Consider the following 17,965-nt stretch of genomic DNA (forward strand, 5'->3'; position numbering starts at 1 on the left):
GTGTGGCAGACTAAATCTAGGTCATTTAAATAATATATATAGGTCAAATAATAATAAAAAAAATGTATTTGTATGAGTTTATTTTTAAACATTAAACATTAATTCAAATGTTGTTCTAAAAGAGCTTATCTTTACCAGCTATTTTAGTAAGGAAAAACAATTATGTGACAATTAACGTTTGAAAAAGCAAGTACATGTGGTCTGACGAGACAAGATTCACAGTTTAGCCCCGCCCACCTATCAATGATCTTAGTGGAATGCCACCGCACCTCTTAAAGTGCACTCCTATTAAAAGCTTCTCCCTGAACATCACTGGTCTCACCAAGCATATACTGTAACTACTCAACCACATCACAGCGTTAGTGAATGCAATGAAACCCTAACCTAATTTGGAGAGATACACGACTGTGTGAATAGTTGGGTGTCTCCAGAGATGAGGCTTACAGTGCTTTGCGTTCAGTGCCATGCATTGGTGACATGCTCAGTGAGCGTGTAATGGCCGTAATTATCATTTAGCGTTCCAGCCTCATTGACAACATATCAAGCCGGTAATAAAATAGGAAGACATCAGAGAGAAGAATGGCTAAATATGAACACTTAAAGGGACATTTACGCATACATTGTGAGCGTATAGCCCAAAAACACACAAGAGTGCGCTTATTCTTTCAGAAAATGAGTGATGTCTCTATTTTAGTCACAGTGAATAAAGTGCAACCAGTCATAGCCCGAGAGGTTGCTAGTTCACTTTGTTTAATTAGTCAAAAGTAGTAGAGCGTGCGCGCAATGCTTAAGTGTCTGTGATTGGCCGTTCATCAACACACACACGCACACACACACAAAGAAATATAATGAGCTCACCGCTTTAGACCTTCGTAGAACTTCTTGTCGCCACTTGAGAACTGCACTTGAAAAGGTCTCCTGCGAAGTTCAGCATGGGGGTGTCTACTACAACTTCACTGGACCTTCAAGTCCCCGAGAGCACAAGTCAAACCGCTGTTAATTGAAATTAAGTCATTCCGTTTCAATGTGATGTTTCAAGGTACAGTGAAGACAAATGTGCTTGTTCATTTCTTAATGTGTTTCATATTTTAATGATGCAATTTTGTCATTTGAGACACTTGCTATGATGACATTACTATAAGAGTAGTATAGTATAGTGTAGTATAGTCATGCCAAGCCAATTTTGTCATTTGAGACACTTGCTATGATGACATTTCTGTGAGAGTAGTGTGGTATAGTAGTATAGAGTATTATAGTATCATCTTTACAAGCCAATTTTGTCATTTGAGACACTTGCTATGATGACATCTCTGTAAGAGTAGTATAGTATAGTATACATGTAGTACCTGTTAAGCCTGGAAGTGGGCTCCTCCCAATTGCGCTCCCTTCTGAAGGTTTCTTATTTTCCCTAGATGGGCTTTTTTGAGTTATTCCTTCCTCTTCTGGCGTTGTTCAGGGAATGCTGTTGTCATATAAAACCATGGTTTTGTTAGGGAAATTACACTTTTATTAGATGTGAAACCAACTGATGCAAGATATTCTATTTGATGCTATCTTTGATTTTTTTTCATCTGTGAAGCCCTTTGAGACTGTGTTGATTCAGGGCTATACAAATAAACTTGTCTTGAACTTAACGTATAGTATAGTATAGTATACAGGTAGTATAGTAAGACTAGACTTGTTTCAGTCAGGCTAGTCATAGTAAACCTAGCCTAAACAAGTCTAGTCTAGTTTTAGCCTTTATTGTATTGTATTGTATATTGTAGTGTACAGTATTGCCACAACATTATGCACAACTGCACTTGTATTTAAAATAGTACTGCAATGTGAAATACAATGATAAACACTAACAATTATAATACAGTAATCAACAACAACCACTGTTGGTGGTATTATTAGCAATAAAAATATGGCTGCTTTATCAACATTACCACGTCAGCAAGTTAATGACAGTCAACCTTTGTTTCTCATCCACTTTGTTACCATGGAGAGCTCCAATACCCTAAAGCCAATAATACATACGAGCGTGCACAGCATGCTGCAGAATTTAATAAATAGATTTATGCGCAATTGTCACATTTAATACATTTACGGGGCGCGCCAGTGAATTCATTATTACACCATATGTTAATGCAGCTGGTGTGTGCGTCTCTCTCGCTCTCTCTCTCTCTCGCTCTCTCTCTCTCTCTCTCTCTCGCTCTCTCTCTCTCTCTCTCTCTCTCTCTCACGCTCTCTCTCCCTCTCTCTCGCTCTCGCTGTCTCCTCCCTTTCTTCCCAGTGATGTTTGGAGGAGAACCAGCAAAACAACTGGCCGTGTGTGCACGCCTATAAATAAGATAAGAGCGTGCATGCTCACTGCAGGCTGAACGTGTCTCGTGTATTGTTTTCAGCGCCAGAGTGTAACCGAGTAAAGATTTTCATCTCGGCCATTCGTCATCGCGCAACAACAAGGAGCCGAGTGGATGAACGGAGCAATGTGGAGGGTGTTTGGAGGTACAGTAAAACTACTTGCACTGTCGGTGTGTCGACGTTTAAACAGACGAGCCGTGCTGTGATAATTAGGCTCGCAGAAAAGCGACTCCAACGATACTATCGAGCTCGTTCTTGTAGCGAGGTGTAAGTGTATCGGCTAAAAGAGGATGGTTTCGACTAAACTTAAGAAAATATATATTGAACATGCGACTAGGCGCGTATTTTTTTTGTGTGCAGTAGATGATTTGAATTTCCGTCGCTTGCACGACACCATGGTTTTGTTAGGGAAATTACACTTTTATTAGATATGAAACCAACTGATGCATCTGAAGGAGGGTCGTATCCAAGTAGATACGCAGTGTTTTTTATTCTAATATTTGAAATTAAAATAATATCTCATCAGAAGCTATACAAAAGCTGCATGCCAAGTTTATAATGCATGTTGCATATGAACATATATGGGCATGAATGTTGACGATTAATAGACTACATTGAAGCTAAGGTTCAATCAAAAGTCCTGGTCCACTCATTCCAAGTCACTTTGTATATGCAGCGTGACTCCACAGATGGACCCCCTGTGTAATGGAGCCAAGAAGCCAGAGGGCGCCGGCGCCCATCCCAATGCAGACCCTAGGCCCCCTCCAGCCAAGATGGCCCGTCTGGAGCAGCATGGTGTTGGATGCACAGTGCAAGAGAGGAGCAAGCAAGCAAGTCCTGGGACGAAAAATCCTTATCTGATCCAGAAAACGACCGCGGGGAGGAATCAGCACAAAAACGCTCATCAGCCAAGAGGTAAAATAGATATAGCAAATTCTTGGTTGTCATAGGCTGTGGTTAAAATGTGGTAGCAGACACAAAAAAAACAAAAATTTCCATAAGTAGCATAACTCAACTGATTTAAAAAAAAAATCGCCAAGTGACTTCACAAAGCTAAACACTATTCTATATAATATTGCATTGCTGTAGTAAGATATAAGATGATTAATTTTCCCATTTTCACCCATCTCAGGGTGTTGCAGTTCTACTGTCCTCTTTTGTCAAATGTCAAAACTGTCATGAAAATCCCTTTGGGCTCGCATTTGCAAACATTACGAACCAGCATTTTTCTGGGGTTGGTCACGTGACTTACACTGAGTAATGTAAGTAAAGCATGTTTGTACCTAAAAATAAATATGTGTAAATTATGCAAAAATTAGCATTTTTGACATGTCAACATTGGTTGTTAAGCACAGCTGGTCTTAAATGTGTGCATGAGTACCCCCGCAGGGTATGTTAAGGCACTTCAGGGGGTACGTAAGATTTTAACAGGATTTCAAAGAAATTTAAAAAAAAAATGGTGCCATTACAGCAACAGTACGCTTTTTAAATTAAAATGTTGTATGCCTTTTTTTTTAAAAGCGATTATATGGACACACGTTGTCATGAGTTGCATAATTTCCCCCCCCCCCACCCCCCCTCAAAAAAAGAAAAGATTTGTACTGGTTAGCGGCTACTTGCCCGACAAAATACAGTATTTCACAGTTTGTACTTCATTGAAAAAAAGATTGTGAACCACTGGTGTCGTGTGTCGCTTCAAATTGAGAGGCAATTCATGGCAAGACATCCTTTAACTTTACAACAGTGCTTCTTAATCTTATTGGAGGTATTGAACCCCACCAGGTCCAGATGCACATTCACCAAACCACCAAACCCTTCTTTAGTCTCCAACATCTCCAGTCATGCTACTCAGTACTTTTTTCAAAGTATTACTTGAAAGCATACTATATCATTTCAGTTGCATTATCTTTTCTACTGCCATGCCAGGAAGCTCACTGCCTGTCTTCTGTGTGGTGGAGCACACGGAAAGTCCCGTGGAGGGAGAGAGGAAAGAAGACCATGCCGAATTTGTGCTGATCAAGAGAGATCTGCTCTTCAACCAGCTCATTGAGATGGCCCTGCTGACATTGGGATACTCACACAGCTCTGCAGCTCAGGCCAAAGGTACAAAACTGTTGAATGTCAGAAAAATTCTGGCAAAATGGAGCCTCTTTATTTACAGTATATTGTGCAAGTGTACTTAATGACGTGTCCTGTTTCAACACTTGGCAACAGTTGGAAAAAAAAAACACATTTCTTTGAAAAAAGACCATATCAGATGCTGTGTGGGCGGCCATCTGCTTTATGTGAAAAAAAAAAAAACGGGTGGATGATAATGGTAATAATAATAAGTGTAATTGCTATAAAAAACTATAATAAGAATAATTTTGTAGTGGGTGGTTAGCACTGTTACGGGGCCTGTCGGTGACGTGCAAGCAACACCAGAGGAGTGTCAAAATGTAGCTTTTGTTTTAAAGCAGAAAGTAGGGGACATCTTGGTTTTAAAACTATTAAGTGTTTTCTAAATGTATCATTAACTTGAGATACATAATATAAAAACAGGGTACACAAATGGCCCCCATTGTCACACAATAGCGCATTGTTGTGTTCCAGGTTTGATCCAGGTAGGCAGGTGGAATCCACTTCCTCTTTCTAGTGTGACAGATGCTCCAGATGCCACAGTGGCTGAAATGTTGCAGGATGTCCACCATGTTATCACCCTTAAAATACAACTGCAAAGGTACGTCAAACTCTTTGTCCTATTTGTTTATTCGCTGCTTCATATTTGTTGAATTTTGCTATTTGCTTATGTAGCAGAGTAACCGTAAAGGATTGCTTTTATAATGATACCAAAAATGAGGTCCTCATAATGGTACATTTGCAAAGCGTGTAACTACTCTCCTGTTATACATTTAGTATAAGTTGCAGAACAAACAATGGATATAAAATGCTCCCCTCCTGTTCAAATGAAATATTTGACCAATGTATTAAAACAAGAATTCCACCATTATTAATATGGATCCTTACTGTTTTGCCATAACTTTACACCAGTGATTCTTAACCTTTTTTTCAATGCTGTACCCCCTGTGAAATTTATTGGGGGCCATGTACCCCCGGACCAAAGCAAATCATTTTTTTAAAATGAAAAAGAAAAGACTTAAAACACAATTTAGCAATCTGTTGTTTCATATTTTAATTCATTTACTTTTAATTTGAAAATAAAAGGTATGCCTGCCTAGGCATTAAAGGGATTATTAGATTTGCTGATACCTGAAAAAAAAATTGTAAAATCTCATGTACCCCTTGAAGTAAGACCCCACTACCTCTTCATATGTGCTACAGTTTGTGTGTATGTACATGTAAGAGTGTCTGATTGAATACATTTTTGATATTTATGTATGATGGTGTGACATATAACAAGTGTCACATATATTGATTGAAAAAAAATTGCAAAAGTGGTGAAATAAAAATAATAGGAATAATGTGAGAAGATAAGTGTGCACACCTTTCTGCATGTTTAGATTTAACTTATCACATTAAAACTCATGTTACACATGAGTCACATATCTTTATGAAATGTGGCCAAACATTTTAACCTAGGTCTCATCAGACCACAATGTATTTTACTGAATAAGTTTGTGAGGGGGAGGAAATAATGAACATTTTAAAATTTACACATTTTACACATAACATACACAAATCATATTATTTGTGTAGCTGCCCCAAACTGGAGGACTTGCCACCGGAACAGTGGACACACTCGACAGTTCGGAACTCGTTGAAGGAACTTCTCAAGGACATGAACCAGAGTTCATTGGCCAAGGAGTGCCCGCTGTCTCAGGTAGAACACAAACCTGTGTGTGTTTGCCATCTATAGCTGACAAATAAGACAAACTGTGTGGGCCAATAGTTTGACAGGAAGTCCAGATGTGCTGCCAGATAAGTTGTGAGGGAGTGCATGCGTGCGTGACTGAAATAGATTGAGATGACTATCTCTGACCTAGCCCAACCATCACAGTGCCTATACCAATGCTGTCTACTTTTTTAATAACATTCCCCAACAGCAAGCATAGCTACAAATACTTGTAGCAGTAATTATCAAGTTAATCTGTTATTCCCTGAGGCTTAGGACAACTAAAAGATAACAGAATTTGCTCACTATCTCCTATCTTCCTCATATTCCCTCCATCTCAGCTGGTGTTAAGATCTGAGATGAGCAAAGTCTTCCCTCCCCCATCTTTTCACCTACTCTCTCATTTTCTCTTTTGCTCTCGCTCACTGTCGTTCTCTCCCTTTCCCCCTGCTTGTTTGCAAGACAGATTAAAATAAATATGAGAAGATGAAACGTGTAATCAGATGTAAAGATTGCGCAGGATGGTCTTGTGGGACAATGGTAAGAGAGAGAATGAGAAAGAGAGGGCGAGGGAGAGATACATTGTTTAACATGACCCCTGATTGCGTTCTCACATGCCGTCTATATGCGCACATAAGCTCCTATGCACTGTTCACACCCTCAACCGTCCCTATTATTCTATTTAGCTTTGGGCCCTTTTTTTAATAAGGCAGAAATTAGCTCATTAATATCAGATATGCGAACATCTGAGCCACAGTGAGTGCATCCATTGTCCTTTCACTCTTTCAGAGCATGATCTCATCTATAGTTAATTGTACCTACTACGCCAATGTCTCAACGGCCAAATGTCAGGAATTTGGACGATGGTACAAACACTTCAAGACAAGCAAAAGCAACAGTAAGTCACTCTACTGTAATTGCACTAAATCTGTTCAACATAGGAACGGCGTCTTGGGAAATATCTTTCAAGGTAGAGCTGCCTTTGTTCACATTTAAAGAAATAGATAAGACTGGAGCACACCCTCCTTCAATGCAGTCTTCAGAGACTGTAATCAAGCAATCAATCAATGTCAATGTTTTTTATTTCCATACTGCCTAAAATTTTTTAACTAAGCATTAAGCTAAATAATACACATGGTGTATTGAAATCAACCTCAAAACATTGCTTTTAAATAAGCTTGCTCAATGCTAACGTAATGGGGAAATCCATAGACAGGTTAACGAATGTCATCTGTGGCAGTGTAATGCTTTAAGATGTGGCTCTCAAATGGTGATGCATGCACACCTGTAAAATTACCTCAAGGGGTATGTGAAAATTCACCAAGGTTTTCTGCAGGAGCCAGCAATTTAATGCTATTTCATAATGAAAGCACACGTATTTTCAAATTAAAAGCAAAACAACTGGAGCAGATTTGTATTTTATTTTATTTTTTTATTGTGGCCAAATGCAAAAATTGTATGCATTAGATTTATTACGTTTTACATTGATGCCCACCGTCATTAGTGATGCACTATTCCGGCAGACGGGACAGAAATAAAACAGATGATGCTATACGATCTAATGTCTTGAGTTCCTGGATGAACTACGCTCAGAAAAACCACTACACATTTGTTTGAAACTTTAATAAATCAGACATGGGTGTCAACAGTATTATAGTTTTAAATTGTTTTTCTTCATCTAAATTGATTTGTGCTGGTTGATTGGCACTTGGCTGAAATTACATATTTCACAGGGGGTACATGATTGAAACAAGTATGAGAACCACTGCTTTCACCCCAGGATGTCTGGGAATTTTTTACTAGCCTGGCCTTAATATCACCCATTGTTTTTGGGGTGTCAACATAAAGATTTCTATTGCGCCCCGTTTGAGAGATTTTAATGAGGAAAGATGATTTCATGTATTTCAGGTATGGTCAGTGGGACAGTCAAAGTCAGATCTCAAGATACTTCACTGTCCTTTTCTTCGCCAGAGATCGACAGTTTCCCAGACCAATCGTCACACATTCCCAATTCTCAGCAGCCCGTTAACGGCAATGCATCCGATCAGAGCTCAGGCCTTCTTTACCTCCACGGAGGGATGGCCAACGTGGTGGCTGGAGCCTCGCCTCACAGCATTTGCAACTCTGGGTTGCTCACCCAGACTCTCAGCCGATCCCAGCAGCAAGTTATGACTCAAATTCTAAACCAGCAATACGCTGTACGCCTCATGCTGGCAGGACAGGGGCTCTCACCTGCCTCACAACAGTATCTCAACCACACATCTGCAGGAAGGGGTCCCGCCAAGGTCTTCCCCAAAACAGTCGATCCCCAAGGCTCCCAGCAATGTGGCCCGGATGGATCTCCCACTGCCGGGCTACAACACCAGACGTCAACTGGGTCATGCCTGGGTTTGGTTGATGTGCCAAGTGACATCTACCACTGCGTGCGCGAAGAAATGAAGAGGGCTGGCATTTCCCAAGCCATCTTTGCTCGAGTGGCTTTCAACAGGACCCAGGTATGTGTCTTGCGAAGACTTCTTTGTACTTATTACGCCCAATGGTAGAACAGCAACTTTTATGTTTCCAAAGTAAATACTGTATTTGAAAATGACTAGAAAATATACTATGTACACTCACGCCTGTCAAAAACATTTGAATATTCCTTTAATTTTGGTGTATTTTGGGTTTAATGTCCACATATGAAGATAAGGCATAATATCAATACTCTAAAACAGACCCAAAATTGACCCAAATGGGGTCACAAAGGGACTGCTCACTCTTTCGCAATTATTCATTTAACTCCTAAAAGTTGGGTGGAATCAATAATCAACTGCACAAAAAAAAAAAAAAAACTAGCAAAATTGAGTTTTTTTTTTTCAATTATTGTTTGTTTTGTGAGTTATTTATTTGACCTAAAAAATATATACTGTATTTATAAAGCATTTATAAACCATTTGGGTTATATTTCAAACGTTTTGGGAGGTTAACCCATAAAGTTGGGTCAAATGAATAACACCAAAAGTTGCTCCATTTATCACCCAGCTGTTTTGATTGACTACTTCATCATTCATTTATGGTTACACACATAACCCCAATGATGATGAACATGTCGAAAATAATGAATGGAATTAATGGAGACAGCGACTGTTTGAATCCACCCTTTTTTCATTCGAGCAGTATGGAACAGAATAAGTAAGGAACATGTGAGCTTTGTTTTATTGCTCAGATGTCTCCTATCACATTTATTATTTCCACAATATATCACATTCCGCCTATGCTTATTTTCACATTAGGCTATGCCTATGAAGACATATCAACTAAATCAAAGTTCTTTCAAGTTATTAATCACAGAAGAGTCTCAATATGCTCTGACCAATCATCATAATTGTCATCATCATCCTATACATTTATACTAACTAGAGGTGTTACAAAGAAACAGTTGTTACGGTGAAAGCGAGAACTGAGCCATAATAGTTGGCCATAGCCCATATCACCGTTAATGCCTTATAGAAAGAAACCACGAATGCACTAAATAACAGATGTTAAAGGTCTAGAGTGTAGACCAAGAAAAACAACAGCTGCTGACCACAAGCGCATCATTGAGACCTGTAAATGGAAACCCTTAAATATTTAGTAGTGACATCAGCTATAACCAAGATTTGAAGATATCATTTAGAATAGCACAGCAGTCCCACCAGAAAGGCAAACTACAAATTCACACAAAAAATAATCGTATTAAAAAAAATTCAGGCCCAAGAAATTCTGGGACAAAGATTTATGGTCTGATGAGCCAACGCTTAACATTGACCAAAAGAATGGGAAGGCTAAAACATCTTTGGGAAACTAAGTGAAGGGAGAATCAGGGCTTCTGCTAGTATGGCATCATCATAATTGATACTCGGCCAGTAATTGGCCAGTTCAATCTCCAGACATAAACCCAATAGAGCAGGGGTGTCAAACTCATTTAAGCTTGCGGCCGCATGGAAGAGAATCTATTCCCAAGCGAGCCGATAATAAATTCAACAACTTCAAATGTATTAATCTTATTTTTTTAATACTGAACAAAATAAAACAAGTACACATCACTATTGATCATAAAATATTATCATTAAACGATTAATCTATGATTACATTAAAAAACATTTAAAAACATTAAAACATTTCAATATTTTTATTAAAAAATTCAGCTCATTTTTATACTTTATAAAATCATCTTGCGGGCCGGATTAACCCCATTTTTGGGCCAGAACCGGCCCGCATACCATGTGTTTGACACCACTGATCAATTCCAATCCGTCGTTATTACACAAAGAGAGGTCTGAATTTGTGAGGTCACCAAAACCAAAACTGTGCCCACTAGTGCAAGAGGTTCCCAGAAAGATTTTGTCCCCGCTAAGTTGCAAAAACCACACGCACACACAGTGGTCTTGCCTATTAACCATAAAACATTTCAAGTTTTTCATTTATAAAAAAAAAAAAAAAAACAGCTCATTTTTATACTTTACAAAATTATAAAGCGGGCTGGATTAAACCCATTTGTGGTCCAGAACCGGCCCACAGGCCGCGCGTTTGACACCCCTGCAGTAGAGCATGCATTTTACATGAATATATTTATTTTTGGGAAACAACACATGAAAAAAGAATGCCAACGTGTTGATGATGCCATTTATTTTATATTCTTAATTTTACGCTGCGCTAATACTTTTGGTCACCTAAAACATGGTGTTTAATTCAAACCTAGTTTCTATTAAAACACTTTTTGTCCGTCCCCTAGAAAAGTTTTTTTTTTTTTTTTTTTCGTTTTCACTATCCCCAAATGCATGTCAGGTCAAGGTTAGCCGGAGTTGAAATTGACCGTACCATATGGTGTACATACAGCGGTAGACTGTTGCCATTTTGGGGTGGCCTTTGCCGCAATGCCCCCTCCCCCTTTTGCACGTGCAAGCATGGTTGTGCCAGCTCTCTGCAGCAAAAATCTGGTGCCAACACTGAAGCAGCTGCTGGCTACTTAATCACATCCCCTTGGAGAAATCCTTTCCCCTTTTCCACCTCTTGTTTCTTTTCACTAGCCCTCCATTTAACAATCCTTCACGCTGGCAATGTTTCTCATCATTTGACCTTTTATTGTCAATCTATTTTTTTTTTTTTTACTCTTCTTCATTTTCTTATCCAAATCTCATATCGCTTCTAATATTAAAATGCCACATTAGCTGAGGCCACTTTACATTCAGAAGCACTCCCAGAGAAATGGGGCTCAAAGGAGGCTCGTTAATATTATTATCATCATTATCATTTTCATCACAATAAGCAGAGCAAGCTATTATCCGTGCCCATGTTTCCCGATTGCCAGCTCCAGGGTTCCCAAGAGTCAGCCATACAAGTTGGCTTCATTCCAAGATGCCATCTAGAAGTGGAGAGATCGTTTGTCATCTTAAGGCTCCACTCTGTTAGAAAGGCGGCGGGTTTGTGCGTGAATCTTAGGATGAGTTCCCTAGAATGAAATGTAATTTATTTTTCAGGAACAAAATCCCTCGAATCTCCCACATTTTGTTTGATGGCTTACGCGCAGAGAGCCGCAACACGCTCGAAATATTACGAGCATGCAACTGGCTCACAACCATGTGCAGCTTTGTAATGTAAACTGCAGAAGCATGCCTGGTCGAATTAGAATCGGAAATGAATATGCAGAGCTTTTGAATGAGTGCGGCTCAGGCCAATGAGAAACTTTAAATGTATCACATACATACAGTAGAGATTCTACATCTTTTGTATGTTGTGATGGTCTAGGAGCCTAGGCAGCTAACTGTTGATTTGAAATTCATCATGTGAATTTAAATTACATTTTTGACTTCAAGAGAAGAATATGGAGTATTCAAATGGTGCCTTTGGCTGATTTATGCAAAATCAATGATCAGTTGTAATATGATTTGCTGACGGAGCAATGATGTCATTAAGGCATGTTTTCCTTCCCGTTTTTGAATATTTTTGCTTTGAGGGAAAATATTTAGGCATTAATCGTTATTATATTTTATCCCCAATAAGACTGGGCGTGTATTATATGGGAGTGTTGGTAGTAAAAAAACAAGTTTTAACAGATTGGGTGAACTAGTCGATCTTCTGATCAGATCAGGGATCGGCTATCGTTTTTATTTTTGGTTTCTTCTTTTTACCCACTGATCAACCCCAAAATCCTCTCCCAAAGTCATGTTAAGTTACAATTTATTTAAAGATTTTGAATTTATATTTTTGGGTGCATTCCATAGTGGACTTTTGGACAGACTATACTTGGACTTTGGATGCTCTTCAATGTTTTTGCGGTTAAAAAACTGGCCTAATAGCAAAAACATAAGAAAATAATACTTAAGCATGATCAAATGGAAAGCTTAACACCTCTCTTTAATTAATATCTTGGCTAAAGGTTTTTAAATATTTATCTAGTTAGCATCAAATATTCAAGATAAGAGTTTAACATGGATGAGCTTGAATGAATGTGACATTTTTGTTGACTAGGGCCTCCTCTCAGAGATTCTACGAAAGGAGGAAGACCCTAAAAATGCCTCGCAGTCTCTCCTGGTCAACTTGCGGGCCATGCACGGCTTCCTGCAGCTGCCCGAGGCAGAACGGGAACGCTTCTACCAAGAGGAGAAAGAGCGGAGCCTGACTGGATTTACACCGAGTTGTAACAACACCCCCCCAAGATGCACTCAGGTCTCACAGTCTCACAAAACCGCAGTGAAAGAATTCTGAAATAGATGCACAGTAATTATGCCAATGCTTTGCACAAATATTGCAGTACTCTGGGCCTATTATTTTTATTTATATGTGCCACTGCAATGCGCATGCATTATTATTCTGCAGGCTTGGGTTTATTCCTTTTTAATGGTATACTGTCTAGCTTTTACCTGGGGTAATACAGCTTGTATTACTGAAATAACCCAACAAAACAAACGTCATATCAAAATAAAAGTGCAATATGTTTTGGTCAAGCCACACTTTCAGGTAACCATAGACATATCCCCAAATTTTTTTTGGTAATCTTATAAATGAAGACATGACTTGCATGAATATAATCTAAGAACAATAATTCAAATTTTCAATTTTGTGGCATCTTCTGAAAATAAGACCTTGACAGAGATGATCAGCGCATTAAAATGCTCACTTAGCCCAATTCATTTGAGGTTGCCCACTCCTTGGCTCCATTACCATGGTAACAGCCAATTAGACATATGACAAGTGCCTTTTAAATCAGTGAACAATGCATGAACAAATTGCCCTTGAGTAAAACTAACTGGAGTTATTTTCTCTGGCCAAAAAATTAACTTGAAAAGGGTGCCAAAATGAATACATACCTTTCAGCATCGTATTAAAAATGGAACTTAAAAACCAATGCTAAAAATCGGTGGCTTTAGTTCAAGGAAAAAGCCTGTTGACCAGTTCTCACGTCAGTCACAATAAAGACTTAGGCACTAAGCTCGAGTATCAACATTCACAAGCCATTATTTTATTTTTGTGTATGCCTACATAATCAGAAAGAAAAAAAAAATCTAATGAAAGAACTGGTTGACTGAGTCCATCATCTAAATATATATATATATATATATATATATATATATATATATATATATATATATATATATATATATATATATATATATATATATATATATATATATATATATATATATATATTATATATTTATTAATTAATAATTATTTATTATATATAATATATTTTATATATAATGAAATATATTTAATGAAACATTGATTTATTTAAATCCATATTTAATTAATTAATTAAGAGTTTATTTAATTCCATGTTTAATTAATTGATGAAACATTTAATATATTAATGACAAATTAATTTAATTATTGAAACATTTAAATAATTAATCAAACATTTAACTAATTAATGACACTTTTATTTAATTATTCAATGACACATTTATTTATTTAATTTTGGCGCTCTAGGTCTCACACCTTATTCTAGACTAGAGGACGTACTAATGCGCAACTTGAGTACAGTTGCGCAACCTTGTGGACAGCTTGGTAAAATACAGTAGAGAATAGAGAAAAGAAACAGCAATAGAGAAAGAAACAACGGTAACTAGGGTACTGCACATATAAATATATTTTTATATGCCCATCCATGAGGGTAACAGTGACATAGCCAAAACTAGATCCCATAACCATCCTTGGCGTACTTTTTAATGACTTCTATTATATGGATTGCTCGGCTCCCAGTTTACAACAGCTAATTCCCTTTCTGCATATTTAAATCCAATGATTTCTCTTTCTTCTCTGCAGGCCAGGCTGTCACCAGTTACAATAGACAGAAGTGTGAGGACAGACAATTGCGTTCTCAATGTCAACTCTTCCATCTATGAGGAGATTCAGCATGAAATGAGGCGAGCGAAGGTGTCTCAGGCTTTGTTCGCAAAGGTGGCGGCATCCAAGAGTCAGGTACGCTATCAATATTCTTTTACTGTACGCAAGACCAGTATGGCACCAAATGTCTAATGTTTTGCTCAATGTTTTATTTTGTTACATTTTATACGCATGCACAATAGAGATGCAATTTTCTGGCCGGCGAGCCAGAAAAAAATGAATGAATCAGACTCGGATGACACAGTCTTTTTTTATTTTGCACTGTTAAAGGTGAATCTGACTGCTACTGTGTCGAAAGTAATCCCTTTAATAGTGCACAGTTATGCATTGTGCTTCTACAGTATTTATGTCCGTGTATATGGTATCAGCGCATGCATACACATTCGTTCATGCATTCTACAAACAACTGCGCTGAAACCCATACACACACAAGCATGGTTTGAATGTTTATTGTTCTCATATTTTATGGCAGCCCCATAAGCTTGTTATTGCTTTTGTTTGGAGGATAATTTTCTGCAGTGGAATGAAGGGAATGTTCCTTCCTTCCTTTTTCTTTTTCGCCGCATTCTCTCCTTCAGCTTATTGTCATCAAGATGCATAGAGGTCATTCAACAGTCACCATGGTAAAAGCAGGTAGTCCAGCAGCCCTTAGGTTCTTTCTTTTTTCAATGTCTTTTATTCTAATAATACTTCTATGTACATCTCTCGCATCCCTCTTTCTCTCTCTCTCTGTATTAACCGGCTGTTTGGCAGGCAGACCCATGCAAGATTGTTTTCTGTTATATCTTCCCTGTGCATCTGGATAGCATTGTGTGCTGGTGTTGGGCAACAGCCATGTTTTGCAAGAGTGCTATAGTATTTGTGAATTTCTTTCAGCCCGTGCATGTTTGAGAAGGAAATTACAACCTGGTGTAGCAATTCTGAAATGGGGGTTCCCCAGGGGCTTTGTGAGAATAGTTTAGGGGGTATGTGAGATTTTGATTGTGTTTCGGCAGGTATTAGCGGATCTAAAGATAAGAACAATACATTTCTCTTTTCAAATTAAGAGCAAATTCAGTGGAACATGAAGAAACAAATTGCTAATGCGCGGTAGGGTACTTGATTGAAAAAAAAATATTTCACAGGTTGAAAACTACTGCAGTGCCAGTATGAAAATTGACTAAATACAGAAGACGCTCCAGCATTTTGGCTACTTTTCTAATGTATTACAGAGCTGTCGATTACATGTGCGTCCATCCCATAGGGCTGGCTGTGTGAGCTACTTCGATGGAAGGAAGATCCCACTCCAGAGAACCGAACCCTGTGGGATAACTTGAGCATGATCCGCCGTTTCCTGAGCCTGTCTCAGACTGAAAGGGATACAATTTATGAACAGGAGAGCATGAATACCCCTGCGCAGAACTGCACTGAGAGACGAACAATGCTAGGCAATGAAAACCTACTGGTAAGGTGGCAAAAATTATTTCGGCTCTATATTATACAGTGGACCCCCGTGTTACAGCGTCGTTTTTTTTTTTCATGTAGCGACATGGAATACAGAGTTTTTTTGTACCCTCTTTACAGTATTTTCCCGGCTTTGCAACAAAAACAACTGTCATGACCTTAGGGGGTTGGCTGTATTTGTGTTGTTGCACTTATTCTTTGTTGCCGTCGGGAAAATGTCATATAGAGGGGAAGAAAAAAATCAATATTCCACGTCGCAACATGAAAATGACATAAATCAGAGATGTTGTAACCCAGGGGTTCACTGTATGTATAATATATATATATATATATATATATATATATATATATATATATATATATATATATATATATATATATATATATATATATATATATATATATAAATTTTCTTTCGCATCATTCTCGCAGTATTTTAGCCATAGGATGGCACACTCCTGGTCATGTGATAATTACGTGGTCATGTTGAAATTTGACTTTGACTTTCACCTCCTTGGTGTCTTCTTTCAATGCTTTTGCTTTGATGTGAAGTAACTTTGATGGAAAGATCAAAACATTGGACAAAATATCACACAAGGGTTGATGACGTGATAAATTCAAACAATGCAGTTTAAATCTGAAAACAGCAACTATTCTAAATACGTTATTCAACTGATTATTTCTTCCTTCCCTAGAATCAACGCAACGCTCTGCTGTCTCAGCATCTACAACCTCACCAACCTTTGCATCCAGAAGTGGGACCTCATTTGTCTCCACGGCAACCATGCACTGCATCACCCGCTGAGATGGAAACCGGGAGCAACTGGGGGCTTTTAAGAGTCAGTGTGCAAGGCCAGAGCAATAGTGAAGACTTAGTTCAGGGAGGAGGAGGAGAAGAAGGAGACAATGGCAGTTTTGGATTGGACTGGCATTGTCCTATGAAAGTAAATAAGGCTGAGGTAATTGAAGGGGATGAAAAAGGAGAAGATGTAAAGGAAGCAACTATCAAGGAAAAGCCTGAAGTGGAGTGGCCCAATATGAAAGATGAGGACTGCGATGGCTTTGGGAATTGTGCCGAAGCTCATCATGAAGGTAAGGTCCAACACGAGGGATTACGAGTGTCCCATGAAGCCTTGGGCATTTTGCAGAGCTTCATCCAAGATGTGGGACTCAACCCGGACGAGGAGGCGGTCCACACTCTGTCGGCTCAGCTGGACCTGCCCAAGCACATCATTCGTGGCTTCTTCAACAGCCAAGACCTCATATCCGATCCGCAGCATGAGCAATGCTGCAGTCAGATCCTAAAATACAGACAAGAGAGCCAGCACGGCTGTGCAGACAGAACCACAACAGTCAAAAGAACTGAAGTGGAAGAGGAGGTCAAGAGTGAAACAGAAGAAATGAATGATGAGAAAAGACTCATGGGGGGAAATGATACAATGAACATGATTACGTTGAAAGGGTTGGATATTAGCACTCAAACCATCCCCGCAATGAAGGAAGAAGATGAGGCCTACTGTATGTCGAACTCAAACAATAATATTTAAGCCATAAGATCTTTCTCTTAACCAAGGAATCACCTTTGTTTAGAGTCCAAAAGCCTAAAAGATCAATTTCCGTTTTTTGCAACACAGACTGCTTCTGTTCCACATTTTGAATATTTAAAAGAATATAATCTATGTGCAGTTATTATGACCCACAAGGTAGCTATGTACTTTTTCCATAAACTAAGGGTGGCTCAGATACTGTAACATATCACGAAAAGAACTATTGTAGCTCTCATTCAGCTTTCCTAAGATGTTTACACCAGAATTGTGTGTCAATCTTGTAATGCATATTTCTATCACACGTTAAAATTATCTGTGAAATGTGCTATGTTGTTCTGTTTTTTGTATGTTTGGCACTGTTTCGAATGAAAGTTCTTCATCTTGTTTGTACGTATTCATTTATTATTATTATTTGCAAAATATATTG

General features: G+C 38.4%; 1 protein-coding gene across 3 annotated transcripts; it reads left to right on the plus strand.

The window, feature by feature from the left end:
* The first annotated feature begins 2,247 nt into the window (after positions 1-2,247).
* On the plus strand, positions 2,248-17,922 carry satb1a (SATB homeobox 1a). 3 transcript variants are annotated; one of them, XM_088404579.1, is made up of 11 exons: positions 2,248-2,493; positions 3,026-3,264; positions 4,276-4,452; positions 4,942-5,068; positions 6,046-6,169; positions 6,971-7,079; positions 8,090-8,676; positions 12,671-12,868; positions 14,468-14,623; positions 15,792-15,992; positions 16,687-17,922. In XM_088404579.1, exons 2-11 carry the CDS (start codon positions 3,039-3,041, stop codon positions 17,536-17,538), a joined length of 2,757 nt encoding a protein of 918 aa, XP_088260705.1. In that variant the 5' UTR covers positions 2,248-2,493; positions 3,026-3,038; the 3' UTR covers positions 17,539-17,922. The 3 variants fall into 3 exon arrangements, with proteins under 3 accessions (XP_088260705.1, XP_088260706.1, XP_088260707.1); XM_088404580.1 differs by having other exon boundaries at positions 8,153-8,676; XM_088404581.1 differs by lacking the exon at positions 2,248-2,493 and adding an exon at positions 3,482-3,611 and having other exon boundaries at positions 3,167-3,264.
* The last annotated feature ends 43 nt before the right edge of the window (positions 17,923-17,965 follow it).

This window comes from Hippichthys cyanospilos, chromosome 21, assembly GCF_059441005.1.
Source record: "Hippichthys cyanospilos isolate Australia breed blue-spotted pipefish chromosome 21, RoL_Hcya_1.0, whole genome shotgun sequence".
Lineage (NCBI taxonomy): Eukaryota > Metazoa > Chordata > Actinopteri > Syngnathiformes > Syngnathidae > Hippichthys > Hippichthys cyanospilos.